Source organism: Leucoraja erinacea, chromosome 11, assembly GCF_028641065.1.
Source record: "Leucoraja erinacea ecotype New England chromosome 11, Leri_hhj_1, whole genome shotgun sequence".
NCBI lineage: Eukaryota > Metazoa > Chordata > Chondrichthyes > Rajiformes > Rajidae > Leucoraja > Leucoraja erinaceus.
Genome location: NC_073387.1, coordinates 49,120,878 through 49,134,322, shown reverse-complemented (window position 1 = coordinate 49,134,322; position 13,445 = coordinate 49,120,878). Strand labels below are relative to the sequence as shown.

At 41.9% G+C, this 13,445-nt stretch overlaps 1 protein-coding gene across 3 annotated transcripts in view; it reads right to left on the bottom strand.

Annotated features, from left to right (window-relative positions):
• Positions 1-485: 485 nt before the first annotated feature.
• The window catches only part of LOC129701783 (core histone macro-H2A.1), a 30,660-nt gene continuing 17,700 nt past the window's right edge, over positions 486-13,445 (bottom strand). For 2 of the 3 annotated variants that reach the window (XM_055643209.1, XM_055643210.1), the window contains exons 6-9: positions 9,304-9,403; positions 3,628-3,717; positions 2,937-3,111; positions 486-1,139 (exon numbers count right to left, since the gene is read on the bottom strand). In XM_055643209.1, the coding sequence (XP_055499184.1) occupies positions 974-1,139; positions 2,937-3,111; positions 3,628-3,717; positions 9,304-9,403 (531 nt within the window). In that variant the 3' untranslated portion in view covers positions 486-973. Of the gene's footprint in view, positions 1,140-2,936; positions 3,112-3,627; positions 3,718-7,329; positions 7,421-9,303; positions 9,404-13,445 lie in introns of all 3 variants that reach the window. The other variant, XM_055643211.1, reaches the window with a different exon arrangement.

The window sequence follows — 13,445 nt, the reverse complement described above, 5'->3', positions numbered from 1 at the left end:
CTACCACAAGTATTAGTTAACCACTGTGTAACTACCATTTAGAAAATTCAATATCTCAAGGAGTACTAATTTCCATAGACAGACACAAAAGTACTGGAGTAACTAAGTGGGTCAGGCAGCATCCCTGAAGAAAATGGATGAATGACTCAGTCTGAAGGAGGGTCCCAACCCGAAACGTCACACATTCTCTTTCTCCAGCAATGCTGCCTGACCCGCTGATTTACTCCAGCACTTTGTGTCCATCTTTGGTATAAACCAGTATCTGCAGTTCCTTTCTATACAGTACTAACTTCCAGTTTTGGAGTTAATAAGAAAGTCGTTCCAATAACATTTACAAAGGTGTGAAAATAGCTATGCAAAAATGACTATTCTCCTCATAATCACAGTTTTTCTTGCTTGCATAGTAACCGTGAACTGATTTTAAACAGAATGAAAGAACACAACCACAATATATATATATACATTAAAAAAAAACAGATGTCCACCACAGTCCAACCATTTAATAAACAAATGACAAACTCCATTTTATCATAACTCTCGACAACTATATGTGGCGATCAGATGTAATGTAGACAAAATACAGTTTTATAGCACCAAGCAATTTTAAAGAATTAATCTTGGTGTACATCAATGTACCACAACAGAGTTACAAAATGTATCTCCCATCCTCTCCCAGTTAAGAATTAAAAATATTCAGACTGGCAACATAGGACCACAAGCAATCGTTTTTGTCCGTCTCTAATGCAAATTAAAAACGACAAAATATATACTAAAATACAATGAATTCTAGTGACTTTCGGACGACAGTGCATAATCCAATTTCAAGCCAAATGTCAGTGCCATAGTAAAATTAAGTACCAGATTTTGATCAAAGATTCCTTTCAATTGCCTGCCCTATTTTGCTTTAGTAACTTACAAAAAAAGTGGTCAGCATCACAATGTCGAAGAACTCTCCCTGAGTGAGCGTACATCGTTAGTTAGCATCCAGTTTGGCCATTTCTTGGACGTAAATCCCTATACTTTCACTATCAAAAAGCACAAAGTAGACAGTTTTGATTGAGGATGACATGGTAGATACGAAGTAGCTGGAAATGGCTTTCAGGATCAGCTGGGCAGCATTCTGTTTGGGAAACCCATTTCTGTTGGCGAATTAACAACAGGTTAGTTAGCGGTGCATGGTTGCGGACTGGTACACAGGGGAACACAAATTAAACCCTTGCCATTCAAACCACAGACAATTGGTCACATCGGAATCTCCACATGACATACAATAGCAAACACCTTTATATAGAACCATGGAGTCATACAGCGTTTAAACAGGCCCCTCGGCCCAACTTGCCCACACCGACCAACATGTCCAATCCAAACTAGTTCCACCTGCCCATATCCCTCTAAACCTACCCCATCCAGGTACCTGTCGAAATGTTTCTTAAACGTCGAGATAGCACCTGCCTCACCAGCCTCCTCTGGCAGCTTGTTCCATAGACCCACCACACTTTGTATAAAAAAGTTATCCCTCACATTAAATCAACCCACGCTCACCATAAACCTATGTCCTCTGGTTCTCGATTCCCCTACTCTGGGCAAAAGACTATTTCTCTCATGATTTTGTACACCTCTATAAGATCACTATTCTCTGAATTACAGATACGAGTCATATTAAGAAGCAACTCCAAATAGTAAAACATTTAAACACCATTAATATGTTGCTTGTACATATATTATAGAAGTTTGGGTATTTCTGATACTGGGCCCTTCATGACTACAGAATTAAGATATTTTACAAAGCAAGTTTTCTTTCCGCAGGTTTTATTTAATGTGAGGAAATACATTGCACTGGTTGCTGTTACAGCATGGAAACAGGCCCTTCGGCACATGGAATCCGTGCCAACCACCGATCCCCATACACTAACATGATCCTACTCTAGGGACAATTTACAATTCTTACAGATGACAATTAACCTACAAACCTGTGCGTCTTTAAAGTGTAGGAGGAAAGCGGAATACCCTACACTGCACTACACAGTACGCTCATGCACAGGATAGAAGAAATGTACAGGAGATTGCTGGTCGGCATGGACTCGGTGGGCCAAAGGGCCTGTTTCTGCACTGTATCTCTAAACCCGGTTTAGGTTAATTCCCGGGACATCAGGTTAATTCCCGGGATGGCGTGACTGACATATGATGAAAGAATGGGTAAACTGGGCTTGTATTCACTGGAATTTAGAAGGATGAGAGGGGATCTTATAGAAACACATAAAATTCTGAAGAGATTGGGCAGGCTAGATGCAGGAAAATGTTCCCCATGTTGGGGGAGTCCAGAACCAGGGGGTCACAGTTTAAGAATAAGGGGTAGGTCATTTAGGACTGAGACGAGGAAAAACTTTTTCACCCAGAGTTGTGAATCTGTGGAATTCTCTGCCACAGAAGGCACTAGTGGCCAATTTGGATGTTTTCAAGAGAGAGATAGATTTAGCTCTTTGGGCTAATGGAATCAAGAGCTATGGGGGAAAAAACAAGACCAGGGTACTGATTTTGGATGATCAGCCATGATCATATTGAAAGGAGGTGCTGGCTCGAAGAGCCGAATGGCCTACTCCTGCACCAAATTTCTATGTCTGTGTTTCCAAACCGAAGTAAAGAATTAAAGGGTGTGCTTGCCTTCACACATTCAACCACACATTGCTTAAATTAAATGAATGTGCAGGGTAACTGCAAATAAACGACGTGTTACTGTAAGTGCTGGCTTTCAAATAATATTTTTTCACACAGATTTTTAGCAATGCTTTGCCTCTATAGAAGAAACAACACGTTTATATCTTATCTTAGGTGCAGGGATATCAATTACATTTACCACAGACTTCAATCAAATTGAATTGTTTTGCTTTTGAAACAGTACAGTTCTGCATGTCACAGTGTGAGCAATGTGTCCTTACCTCCCGCTGCCAATTGATGGGAAGGCAATGGACTTCAGCTTCTTTTCGTCTGCTAATGCCAGACAGTTCTTCACCGTTTTCTCCAGGAGTTCTTCACATTTGTCTGATCCCCAGCCAGGGCTGTTGCAATGGATGACAAATTTGGCCGGCAGCCCGTGGCCTGAACTGAGCGCAGCTGCCAAAAGCAAAATGCAGTATTTTCACGACAGTTTAGTTTAGAGATACAATGCGGAAACAGGCCCTTCAGCCCACAGAGTCCGCGCCGACCAGTGGTCCCCCTACACTGTCACTATCCCACACACACTGGGGACAATTTACAGTTTCTACCAAAGCCAATTAACCTGCAAATCTGTACGTTTTGGGGGTGTGGGAGGAAACCGGAGCATCCGGAGAGAACCCACGCAGTCACAGGAAGAACCTACAAACTCTGTACAGACAGCACCCACGGTCAGGATCAAACCCGGGTCTCTGGCCGTGCTGTATCTCTCAACTAAACTAAAGCTAAACTAAACAAATACAATCAAGTCAAACTCAAGTACAATAGGTAGAGCAAAGGGAAAGATACAGAGTGCAGAATGTAGTTCTCCACATTGTAGCACATCTGTCCAATACCCTGTGGGCTTCATTGCAACCTGGTGTAGAAGAAATTAAATCAATCTAACTTAATCTAAAATGAAACAAGTGATTGTACCTCCTGCTGTGTCTAAGGGTCCATTCTTCTTGCGTAGTTCGGTAACAGCCTCTGTAAACTCCTTGCCGCCCTTCTTCTCCAAAGCAGCTCCTAAAAGTTGAGGTAACAATTTACAACTGAGGTACTGAAGCAAAAACAGCAGAGGAGACAGCATACTGACTTGCACTGGTAAGGTTGTAATGATTTGAGAAAAATAAAACACAGTAGAATTTGTAAGTTAGTCAGAACATTGAACAAAATCTGGTGTGGATTTGTCAGTATACAAATTAGACAAGTAGTAAGTCATACATGAAGTTTTAATAGGAGTTATGCTGCAACAGATATCATGTGCTAAGGGTGCAGGAAGGAACTGCAGATGCTGGTTTACACCGAAGACAGACACAAAAAGCTGGAGTAACTCAGCGGGCCAGGCAGCATCTCTGGAGAGAAGGAACAGGTGAAGTTTTGGTGACTCAAACTGTTACCTATTCCCTTTCTCCAGAGATGCTGCCTGACATGCTGAGTTACTCCAGCTTTTTGTGTCTATCTTCATATGCTGAGGGACTAATGGAAGTTGTAAATATGCCACAGCATGTTTTTTAAAGGTTGTTTTCAGATCAACTGAGATCCTTCGACTGCTGAGCAAGTGACAAACACCCCTATGCATCTTTTCATATTATTGGGCAAGCAAAAAAAAAAATAGGCCCTACACCCCACTGAGTCCAGACTGACCATCGATTACCTATTCACACTAGTTCCATATTATCTCACTTTCTCATCCACTCTCTACACACTTTCATCAGTTAATTTTAGTTTATTGTCACGTGTACTGAGGTACAGTGAAAAGCTTTTGTGTGCTATCCAGTCTGCGGAAAGGCAATACATGATTACCATCGAGCCATTTGCAGTGTATAGATACATAAGGGAATAATGCTTAGTGCAAGGTAGAGCCAGCAAAGTCCAATCAAGGATAGTCTAAGGTCACCACTGAGATAGATAGTAGTTCAGCACTGCTCTCTGGTTGCGGTAGGATGGTTCAATTGCCTGAGGGGGGGGGAAGAAACTGTCCCTGAATCTGAAGGTGTGCGTTTTCACCCTCCTATACCTTCTGCCCGATGGGAGAATAAGGATCCCATCTAATGAGGTGAAGATGATGCGTAATCAGTAAATGATCTCAAATTTATCCACAGTTTTTGTTAAGACATATATTTGCTACTGTAATTCAAACCTTTTTCATTCATTGGGACGCACGTTATCTGTAGTGTTACAGGTTACAAAGCACAGCCAGAAGCCCAACTTCACCAGCTGCTGATAGCAACCTTCTGAGAACGCCATAGTACGTAACCCATCAGCAAAGAAGCAAGATTATATTTTGCTATTAAACCAAAATTAAACTTTTCATTTGGAGTAGCCAGAAATGTTTAAAAGTTGCAACATTGATTTAAAAAAAAAGACTGCAAATGTTTATTGCAGGGAAGTTAATGTTTAAGAAGATGTGTTACGATGAGCTCCAAGCTGATAGGAATGTGTCTGGTGTGCTCAGAAGTTTGACGTTACCTGCGAAAATCTGCAAAAGCAAATTACAAACACAATTTTGCACTGTGACCACACTTATGGAATCGGTTTGTCAAATGAACCGCAAATTTCTTTTTTTCTGCTTTCATGGGTGCAATTTACGTGAACATTGGTGGTTCTGCCACATTGGAAGACCAGAAGAACAAGAAAGTAATTCCATGGGTACATTGGTCAACCTGAGGAGCACCTTCAGCAACAGACTGGTTCCACCAAGATGCAGCACAGAATGCCACAGGAGATCTTTCTTCCTTGTGGTTATCAAACTGTACAACTCCTCCCCCTTCTGTCGTGGGGTAGATGGACCCCCTCCCTCACCCTCCCCAATCTTTGCACATCCCCAATCCTTTCCACTCGTCACTTTAATTTCATGTTTCATGTGTTTTATGGACTGTTACATAGAAAATAGGTGCAGGAGGAGGCCATTCGGCTCTTCGAGCCAGCGGCAGATCAATTTCCCTCCTGGGATAAATAAAGTTCTAGCATATCATATGTCATGATATACAAGCCTGAACCTTCCAGAAACATTGGTCTTTTGATTTAGTTTAGAGATACAGCACGGAAACAGGCCCTTCGGCCCACCGGGTCCGCGCCGACCAGCGATCCCCGCACATTAACACTACCCTATACCCACCAGTGACAATTTTTACATTTACCAAGCCAATTAACCTACAAACCTGTACATCTTTGGAATGTGGGAGGAAGCCGAAGATCTCGGAGAAAATCCACGCAGGTCGCGGGGAGAACGTACAAAGTCCGTACAGACAGCACCCATAATCGGGATCGAACTCGGGTCTCTGGCGCTGAATTCCACCGCTAACTCTACCGCTGTACCACCGTGACTGCCTAGTCTTCTTCATTCCCTCTGGCTCAATGGCCTGTAAATTCCCCACCCTGACATTATGGGAATACCATGATCATCAGGACTGCAACAATCCTGACAACGCTCAATGTAAAAAGTTCCAAGGACTAGGAACAACACAAAACCATCATTAAACAAGCTGGCAATCAACCAGCAAGCTCACAATGAGAAGCAGCAGACAAGGAAGATGGAATTGCCAAGATGGCTTAGAAAGGATTCCCTTCTAAGATGTGGGGAATACTAAGTATTGGTCCATGCTTAAACATTCTAAACATGACTGGGACTGTGTAATGCGTAGGAAGGAAGTGCAGATGCTGGTTTAAACTGAAGATGGACAGGAAAAAGCTGGAGTAACTCAGCGGGTCAGGCAGCATATCTGGTGAAAAGGAATAGGTGATGTTTCAGGTCTGAAGATGAGTTTCGTCCCGAAAGGTCACCTATACCTTTTCTCCAGAGATGCTACCTGACCCAGTGAGCTGCTCCAGCTTTTTGTGTCCATCTTTGGGACTGTTTAATGTTGGCAAAGGCGTCCAAAAAGTGGAACACTCTGTTTCCCAGTTTGAATATTTAAATTTAATGAAGAAAGTATAAAGTAGGTTCTTTGCAGCATTAAATTTTAAACATAATTTGTATTTTGTCTTTGTAATTTTTAGCACAGTCACGATGCATCACCACCATTAGCTATAATGCCTGCTACAAATCACATGTTCGGAGTAGAGATGCTATCAGGACTTCCTCTGAAGCGTGGAGCCTCAGTGGAAACAAGAACAAATAGTATCTTTACCAGTGAAAATTGAAAACAACGTTCATTTTAAAATTTGGTCAGTAAATCTTTTCATCCTTCCAGCAATAGTCATGAAAAAAAGAAACGCAAGTCCGTACTTCATATTATCAATAAGTTGAATCTAATCGAGATATTCGAACATGATACCCAATTTGGCAGGTAGGGAGATCAGTTAAAGCTGCCCAAAGTTATTCCTCATTGAGGTTTTAGTCTGCCCAAGTTACATAGAAACATAGACAATAGGTGCAGGAGCAGGCCATTCGGCCCTTCGAGCCAGCGCTGCCATTCAATATGATCAGTTGCATTGAAACCCTGACTCCTTGGAGATTAGCAGGCATCAATGAAAGGAGAATGGGGTTTACTTTGATACCGTGAAAACTTAAAGCAGCGGACCAGGCACTTTAATTTGCTATTGCTGGAAGCAGGAAATGCCAATCGAGTTAGCCAGGCAGCACAGGATTTCCCACTGATCCACATGCACTCACTGCACAGAAGTTGTCATTACCTACATCCCCACCAGTGTAGAAGTCAGAGTTCGTAGGGTGAACGACAACATCACTGTCAATTGTCGCAATGTCAGCCTGCACAACTTGTAACTATAAACAGGCAAATAAACATACAGAACATCAACCATGCTGGAAAGAAAACTGACAAGACTGGGTGATCGGCAGTCTTTCAGAGGTGACTCCTGCAAACAACAGACTTCTCTTTAAATCTGCATCGGGCAAGCAAATCAGACACATTTCAGGTTGAAAACTTAACTTGACCATCAACTGAAAAGACCTTCAAACCGATCCACCCCTCTCGGCTCCAACCAACTAACAACACATTATCACAAAGCTTTATGTATACATCTTATAAACCATCTTTCAAAGATCCTAGTTCCCATGACAAGCAAAGTTTATTTTAACCACCGTCTTATTCTCCTCAGAGAGGCAAACAGCTGACCCGCTGAGTTACTCCAGCATTTTGTATCTATCTCTGGATACATAATACAGGCCAAATCCAAAGTTTGCATTAGAACATTGTTCTTTTATATTACTGTCATTATTACTATATTTTCGAAAATTGTTTAAAAAGTGGAATTGTCCATTTATAAAGTGTTCCGCAAATCTTGTTACTCATATAATATCAACAAGACTAACGTCAGAGCTCTTTGTTACAGCATTGTTATTTATAAACGCCCTATATATCTTTATGCCCCAAAGTAAAAAGATAAGCAAAACACTTTTTGGAGAAGCCAAGGTCTTTTTACGGGTTGTGTAAAAAGGAACTGCAGTTGCTGGTATATACCAAAGATCGGGCCCTGGTGAGACCGCACCTGGAGTATTGTGTGCAATCTTGGTCTCCTAATTTGAGGAAGGACATTATTGCTATTGAGGGAGTGCAGCGTAGGTTCACCACGTTAATCCCCGGGATGGCGGGACTGATATATAATGAAAGAATGGGTCGACTGGGCTTGTATTCATTGGAATTTAGAATGAATGAGAGGGGATCTTATAGAAACATATAAAATTCTTGAAGGATTGGACGGGCTAGATGCAGGAAAAATGTTCCCAATGTTGGGCGAGTCCAGAACCAGGGGTCACAGTTCAAGAATTAGGGGTAGGCCATTTAGGACTGAGATGAGGAAAAACGTCTTCACCCAGAGAGTTGTGAATCTGTGGAATTCTCTGCCACAGAAGGCAGTGGAGGACAATTCATTGGATATTTTCAAGAGAGAGTTAGAATTAGTTCTTAGGGGTAAAGGAATCAAGGGATATGGGGGAAAAAAGCAGGAACGGGGCACTGACTTCAGTTAACAGCCATGATCATATTGAATGGTGGTGCTGGCTCGACAGGCCAAATGGCCTACTCCTGCACCTATATTTCTATGAGGAAGGGTCTTGACCCGAAACAACGCCCATTCCTTCTCTCCAGAGATGCTGCCTCACCCGCTGAGTTACTCCAGCATTTTGTGTCTACCTTCGATTTAAACCAGCATCTGCAGTTCTTTCTTACACCTATTTTTCTATGTTTCTATGGACACAAAGTGCTGGAGTAATTCAGTGGGTCAGGCAGCATTTCTGGAGAAAAAAAGATGGGCAACTTTAGAAGGGTCCCGACCTATAATATCACCCATCCTTTTTCTCCAGAGATGCTGCCGAACCGCTGAGTTCCTCCAGTAATTTGCGTTTATCTTTTTCCTGATTTATGTCAGCATGTTCTATGAACTGGACATTTTGAAATGGAACGCTGCTGAAGTACTTTGCTTTGTACAATGGGAAGGATTTTTCAAAGCATGGTTTGCCCGACCTCTTAGAACAGGTAACGGTGAACTGGAATGAACTATGGAAATGCACTCACTGTCAACATCTGAAAAATCTTACAGTGAGAATAAATAGAATTTACCGTCGTAATAAATGCCCAGAATCTGATCCACATTTAAATTCCATAACGCTTTCAGTCAACGTTACCTGCAAAGTCACATATTATTTACCTAGGTCATCTTTTAGCTCAATGTCAGCACTGGTGGGATTGATAATGGCCTCCACCTCGAAGCTCGCTATGTTACTGAGTTCACTGTGAATGAGGTGCAACTGCAAGGAAAAGCATCGATACAAAAGTAATAGGGTGGAAGGAAAAAAAAAGGAGCGGGAAGGGTTGGAGTGGAAAAGCACAACAAAATCGCATTGAAGCAGAGGATAAAGACAGCAAGGTCTGCAGAAACACAACACAGTTGTTACAAAACAGAAAACATCAGTTTTCTTTGAATCTCCAGTTTTCTCCCCTATCCACCATTCCTGTAGACTTTCCCCCCAGCGCTGTTAAATAGTTTAGTTTAGTTTAGAGATACATCGACTAGTGATTCCTGCGCATTAACACTATCCTACACCCACTAGGGACAATTTTTATATTTACCAAGCCAATTAACCTACAAACCTGTGCGTCTTTGAAGTGTGGGCGGAAACCGAAGTTCTCGGAGAAAAACCCACGCAGGTCACGGGGAGAACGTACAAACTCCGTACAGACACCACCCGTTATCGGGATCGGATCCGGGTCTCCGGCGCGGCATTCGCTGTAAGGCAGCAACTCTACCGCTGTGCCACCGTGACCGTCTGAAGTGGTTTGTGATGGAAGATTGTTTACACCGACGTTAAGACACAAAATGTTGGAGTAACTCAGTGGGAAAAGCATCTCTGGTGAGAAGGGGTGACGTCACTTCAAGTAGATACGCTTCTTCACATTGTCTGAAGAAGGGACTCTATTCGAAATGGCACCCATTCCTTCTCTCCTAGATGCTGTCCCGCTGAGTTACTCCAGCATTTTGTGTCTATCCTGAAGTGATTTAATACGATCTGAAAGGTAATTTTTTTTACATAAAGGGTGGTGGGTATATGGAACGAGCTGCCGGAGGAGGTAGTTGAGCCAGATACCATTGCAACGTTTAAGAAACATTTAAACAGGAACATGGATAGGACAAGTTTAGAGGGATGTGGGGCCAAATGCAGGCAGGTGGGACTAGTGTAGATGGGACATGTTGGCCGATGTGGGCAAGTTGGGCTGAAGGGCCTGTTTCCACGCCATATGACTCTATGATGACTGTCCACCTGGATCTAATTTTGTAAATGGATCTTCTGGTATATACAGAAGGCAATTGTTTTATATGAAGTGTGTCATTACTATGTGGGAGGTTATTGCAGAAGAGGTTTTATGGATATATTATGCATGACCAGAAGATCCACAGGGGACAGTGACAGAAATTGTGCCAACATTTAATAGCAAATGGGAGGGGAAAAAAGGATACTGGAACAGATCACCCATTCACTAGTTTAATGTTATCCCACTTTTTGTTTCCTACAGACTAGGGGCAATTTACAGAAGCCAATTAACTTACAAACCAGTACGTTTTTCGAATGTGGGAGGAAAAGGATTTGAGTATAAGAGCAGGGAGGTTCTACTGCAGTTGTACAGGGTCTTGGTGAGACCACACCTGGAGTATTGTGTACAGTTTTGGTCTCCTAATCTGAGGAAAGACAGTGTTGCCATAGAGGGAGTACTGAGAAGGTTCACCAGACTGATTCCTGGGATGTCAGGACTTTCATATGAAGAAAGACTGGGTAGACTCGGCTTGTACTCGCTAGAATTTAGAAGATTGAGGGGGGATCTTATAGAAACTTACAAAATTCTTAAGGGGTTGGACAGGCTAGATGCAGGAAGATTGTTCCCGATGTTGGGGAAGTCCAGAACAAGGGATCACAGTTTAAGGATAAGGGGGAAATCTTTTAGGACCGAGATGAGGAAAACATTTTTCACACAGAGAGTGGTGAATCTCTGGAATTCTCTGCCACAGAAGGTAGTTGAGGCCAGTTCATTGGCTATATTTGAGAGGGAGTTAGATGTGGCCCTTGTGGCTAAAGGGATCAGGGGGTATGGAGAGAAGGCAGGTACAGGATACTGAGTTGGATGATCAGCCATGATCATATTGAATGGCGGTGCAGGCTCGAAGGGTCGAATGGCCTACTCCAGCACCTATTTTCTATGTTTCTATGAAACAGGAGCAATTAGTGAAAACCCGCGTGGTCACAGGGAGAATGTACAAACTCCATCAGGCAGCAGCCGTAGTCAGGATCGAACTAGAGTCTCTGGTGCTGTACGGCTGCAGCTGCCCTTTAAAAAAAAAAATGTTTATCAATTTTATTTTAAAATATTTTTTCTAGTTCTCTGATGCTCCTGGAAAACCCTAATCTCATATATACCTCTTAATAAAGTACCGTGTCTTCTTAATATCTACTTTTGGCCAAGATCGTTGTTTAAACAACATTGTGGTACGGCCTCAGTTTACATGCGCAACCTACAAAGGGATTTAAAACTATCGTCTTCTCATGCGGAGACATGCACCGACCCTGGGGGAAATTTGTTTTACTGCAGACTGCTAGAAGCAAAGAACACTTTACCAAGGAAACATTTAGGAACCAATTTAAGCAGAAGCAAATAAAGATCTTCATAAAGAAAAAGTTGCAGCAAAAAAACTGATATCTAGACAGATCCAGTGAACCAAGCAGGATTTTTTTGGGGGGGGGTTTCATGGTTATGTGAGATTCTACGTTAACCTGTGCTCTACCGAGCCAGGAAAGGTGGAGTGGGGTACATGCCTGGAATGTTAAAACAGTGGCAGCCATCATCAATGGGAACAATGCTGCAATGATTAATTAGAACTATTCTGGTTAGCGATGTATAAAATAATTAATTAAGATCAATCTTACAATGTCGCTACACATAACAATCAGTGTAATTTATTTCCCCCCCCATTAAATAAAACAAATCATCTTTTGTAAAATATTTTAAATCTGTGGTAATGAAAGACACTCAGAAATCTCCAAACTTATATAATTTATGCACAAACTAATTTTTTATGGGGTTTCAAATGTCTACTATTTGTCGTGGTTTCTCACTATGACTCTCAAATCTCCTTCAGAGGATAGTGATCTTACAGAGGCAGAATAGATCGGGTAGACGCACAGAATCTTTTGCCCAGAGTAGGGGAATCAAGAACCAAAGGACATTAGGTTTAAGGTGAGGGGGGAAAATTGAACAGGAACCGGAGATGTAACTTTTTGACACAAAGGTCGGTGGGTGTATGGAACGAGCTGCCAGAGGAGGTAATTGAGCCAGGTACTATCATAACATTTAAGAAACATTTAGACAAGTACATGGATAGGATAGATTTAGAGGAATATGGGGCAAACACAGGTAGGTGGGACTAGGGTAGATGGGACACTTTGGGCAGTGTGGCCAAGGTGGGCTGAGGGGCCTGTTTCCACGCTGTATGACTGTGTAGGGTTAAGGTAAGGGGGAAATCCTTTAAAAACCGAGAATGAAAAAAAATTTTTTCACACAGAGAGTGGTGAATCTCTGGAACTCTCTGCCATAGAGGGTAAAAGGCCAGCATTGGCTATATTTAAGAGGGAGTTAGATGAGATGTAGGGATCAGGGGTATGGAGAGAAGGCAGGTTATTGAAAAAGGCTCGAAGGGCCGAATGGCCTCCTCCTGCACCTAATGTCTATGTTTCTATGTTTCTCAACAATAAATTGGAGAAGTAGGAACATACCCTTCAAAAATCAAGTTTGTTTGATTTTTTCCATTGAAAAAATATGGGATTTGTTAATTTCTATTGTTGATAATAGTCATCAGGAAATAGACTATTATAAATTTTTATTACAAAAAAATATTTCAATGGTTTAAGTATTGGAGAAAAAATGGAGGAAGTAGATTCAATGGTAACAATCTTTAGGGAATTTGAATGGAAACAATTTATAGTTTTTATGGAGAAAGAGAAAGGGAATGGGACTGTCTCAATATCTCAGTGTTTAAACTCATATTACACAATGGACAGAACACTCCCTTGTGCTCTCCGAATATCTGACGCTGTACTGTCACTGAATTAAACAATAGGTGCATCCCCACATCATCAAACTTACTATTTGTAAAGCATTGATAGCCTTTAAATTACAACTTCTGAGCACTTCAAGGGTGATGGAAGCGTTTGCAGAGAAATCTTCCTCTTGTGAAATTATTTCCTCACAGAGGATGGTTTGTCCAAACAAAGAGGGTTGGGGTGAAAATACACCTATCGGCAC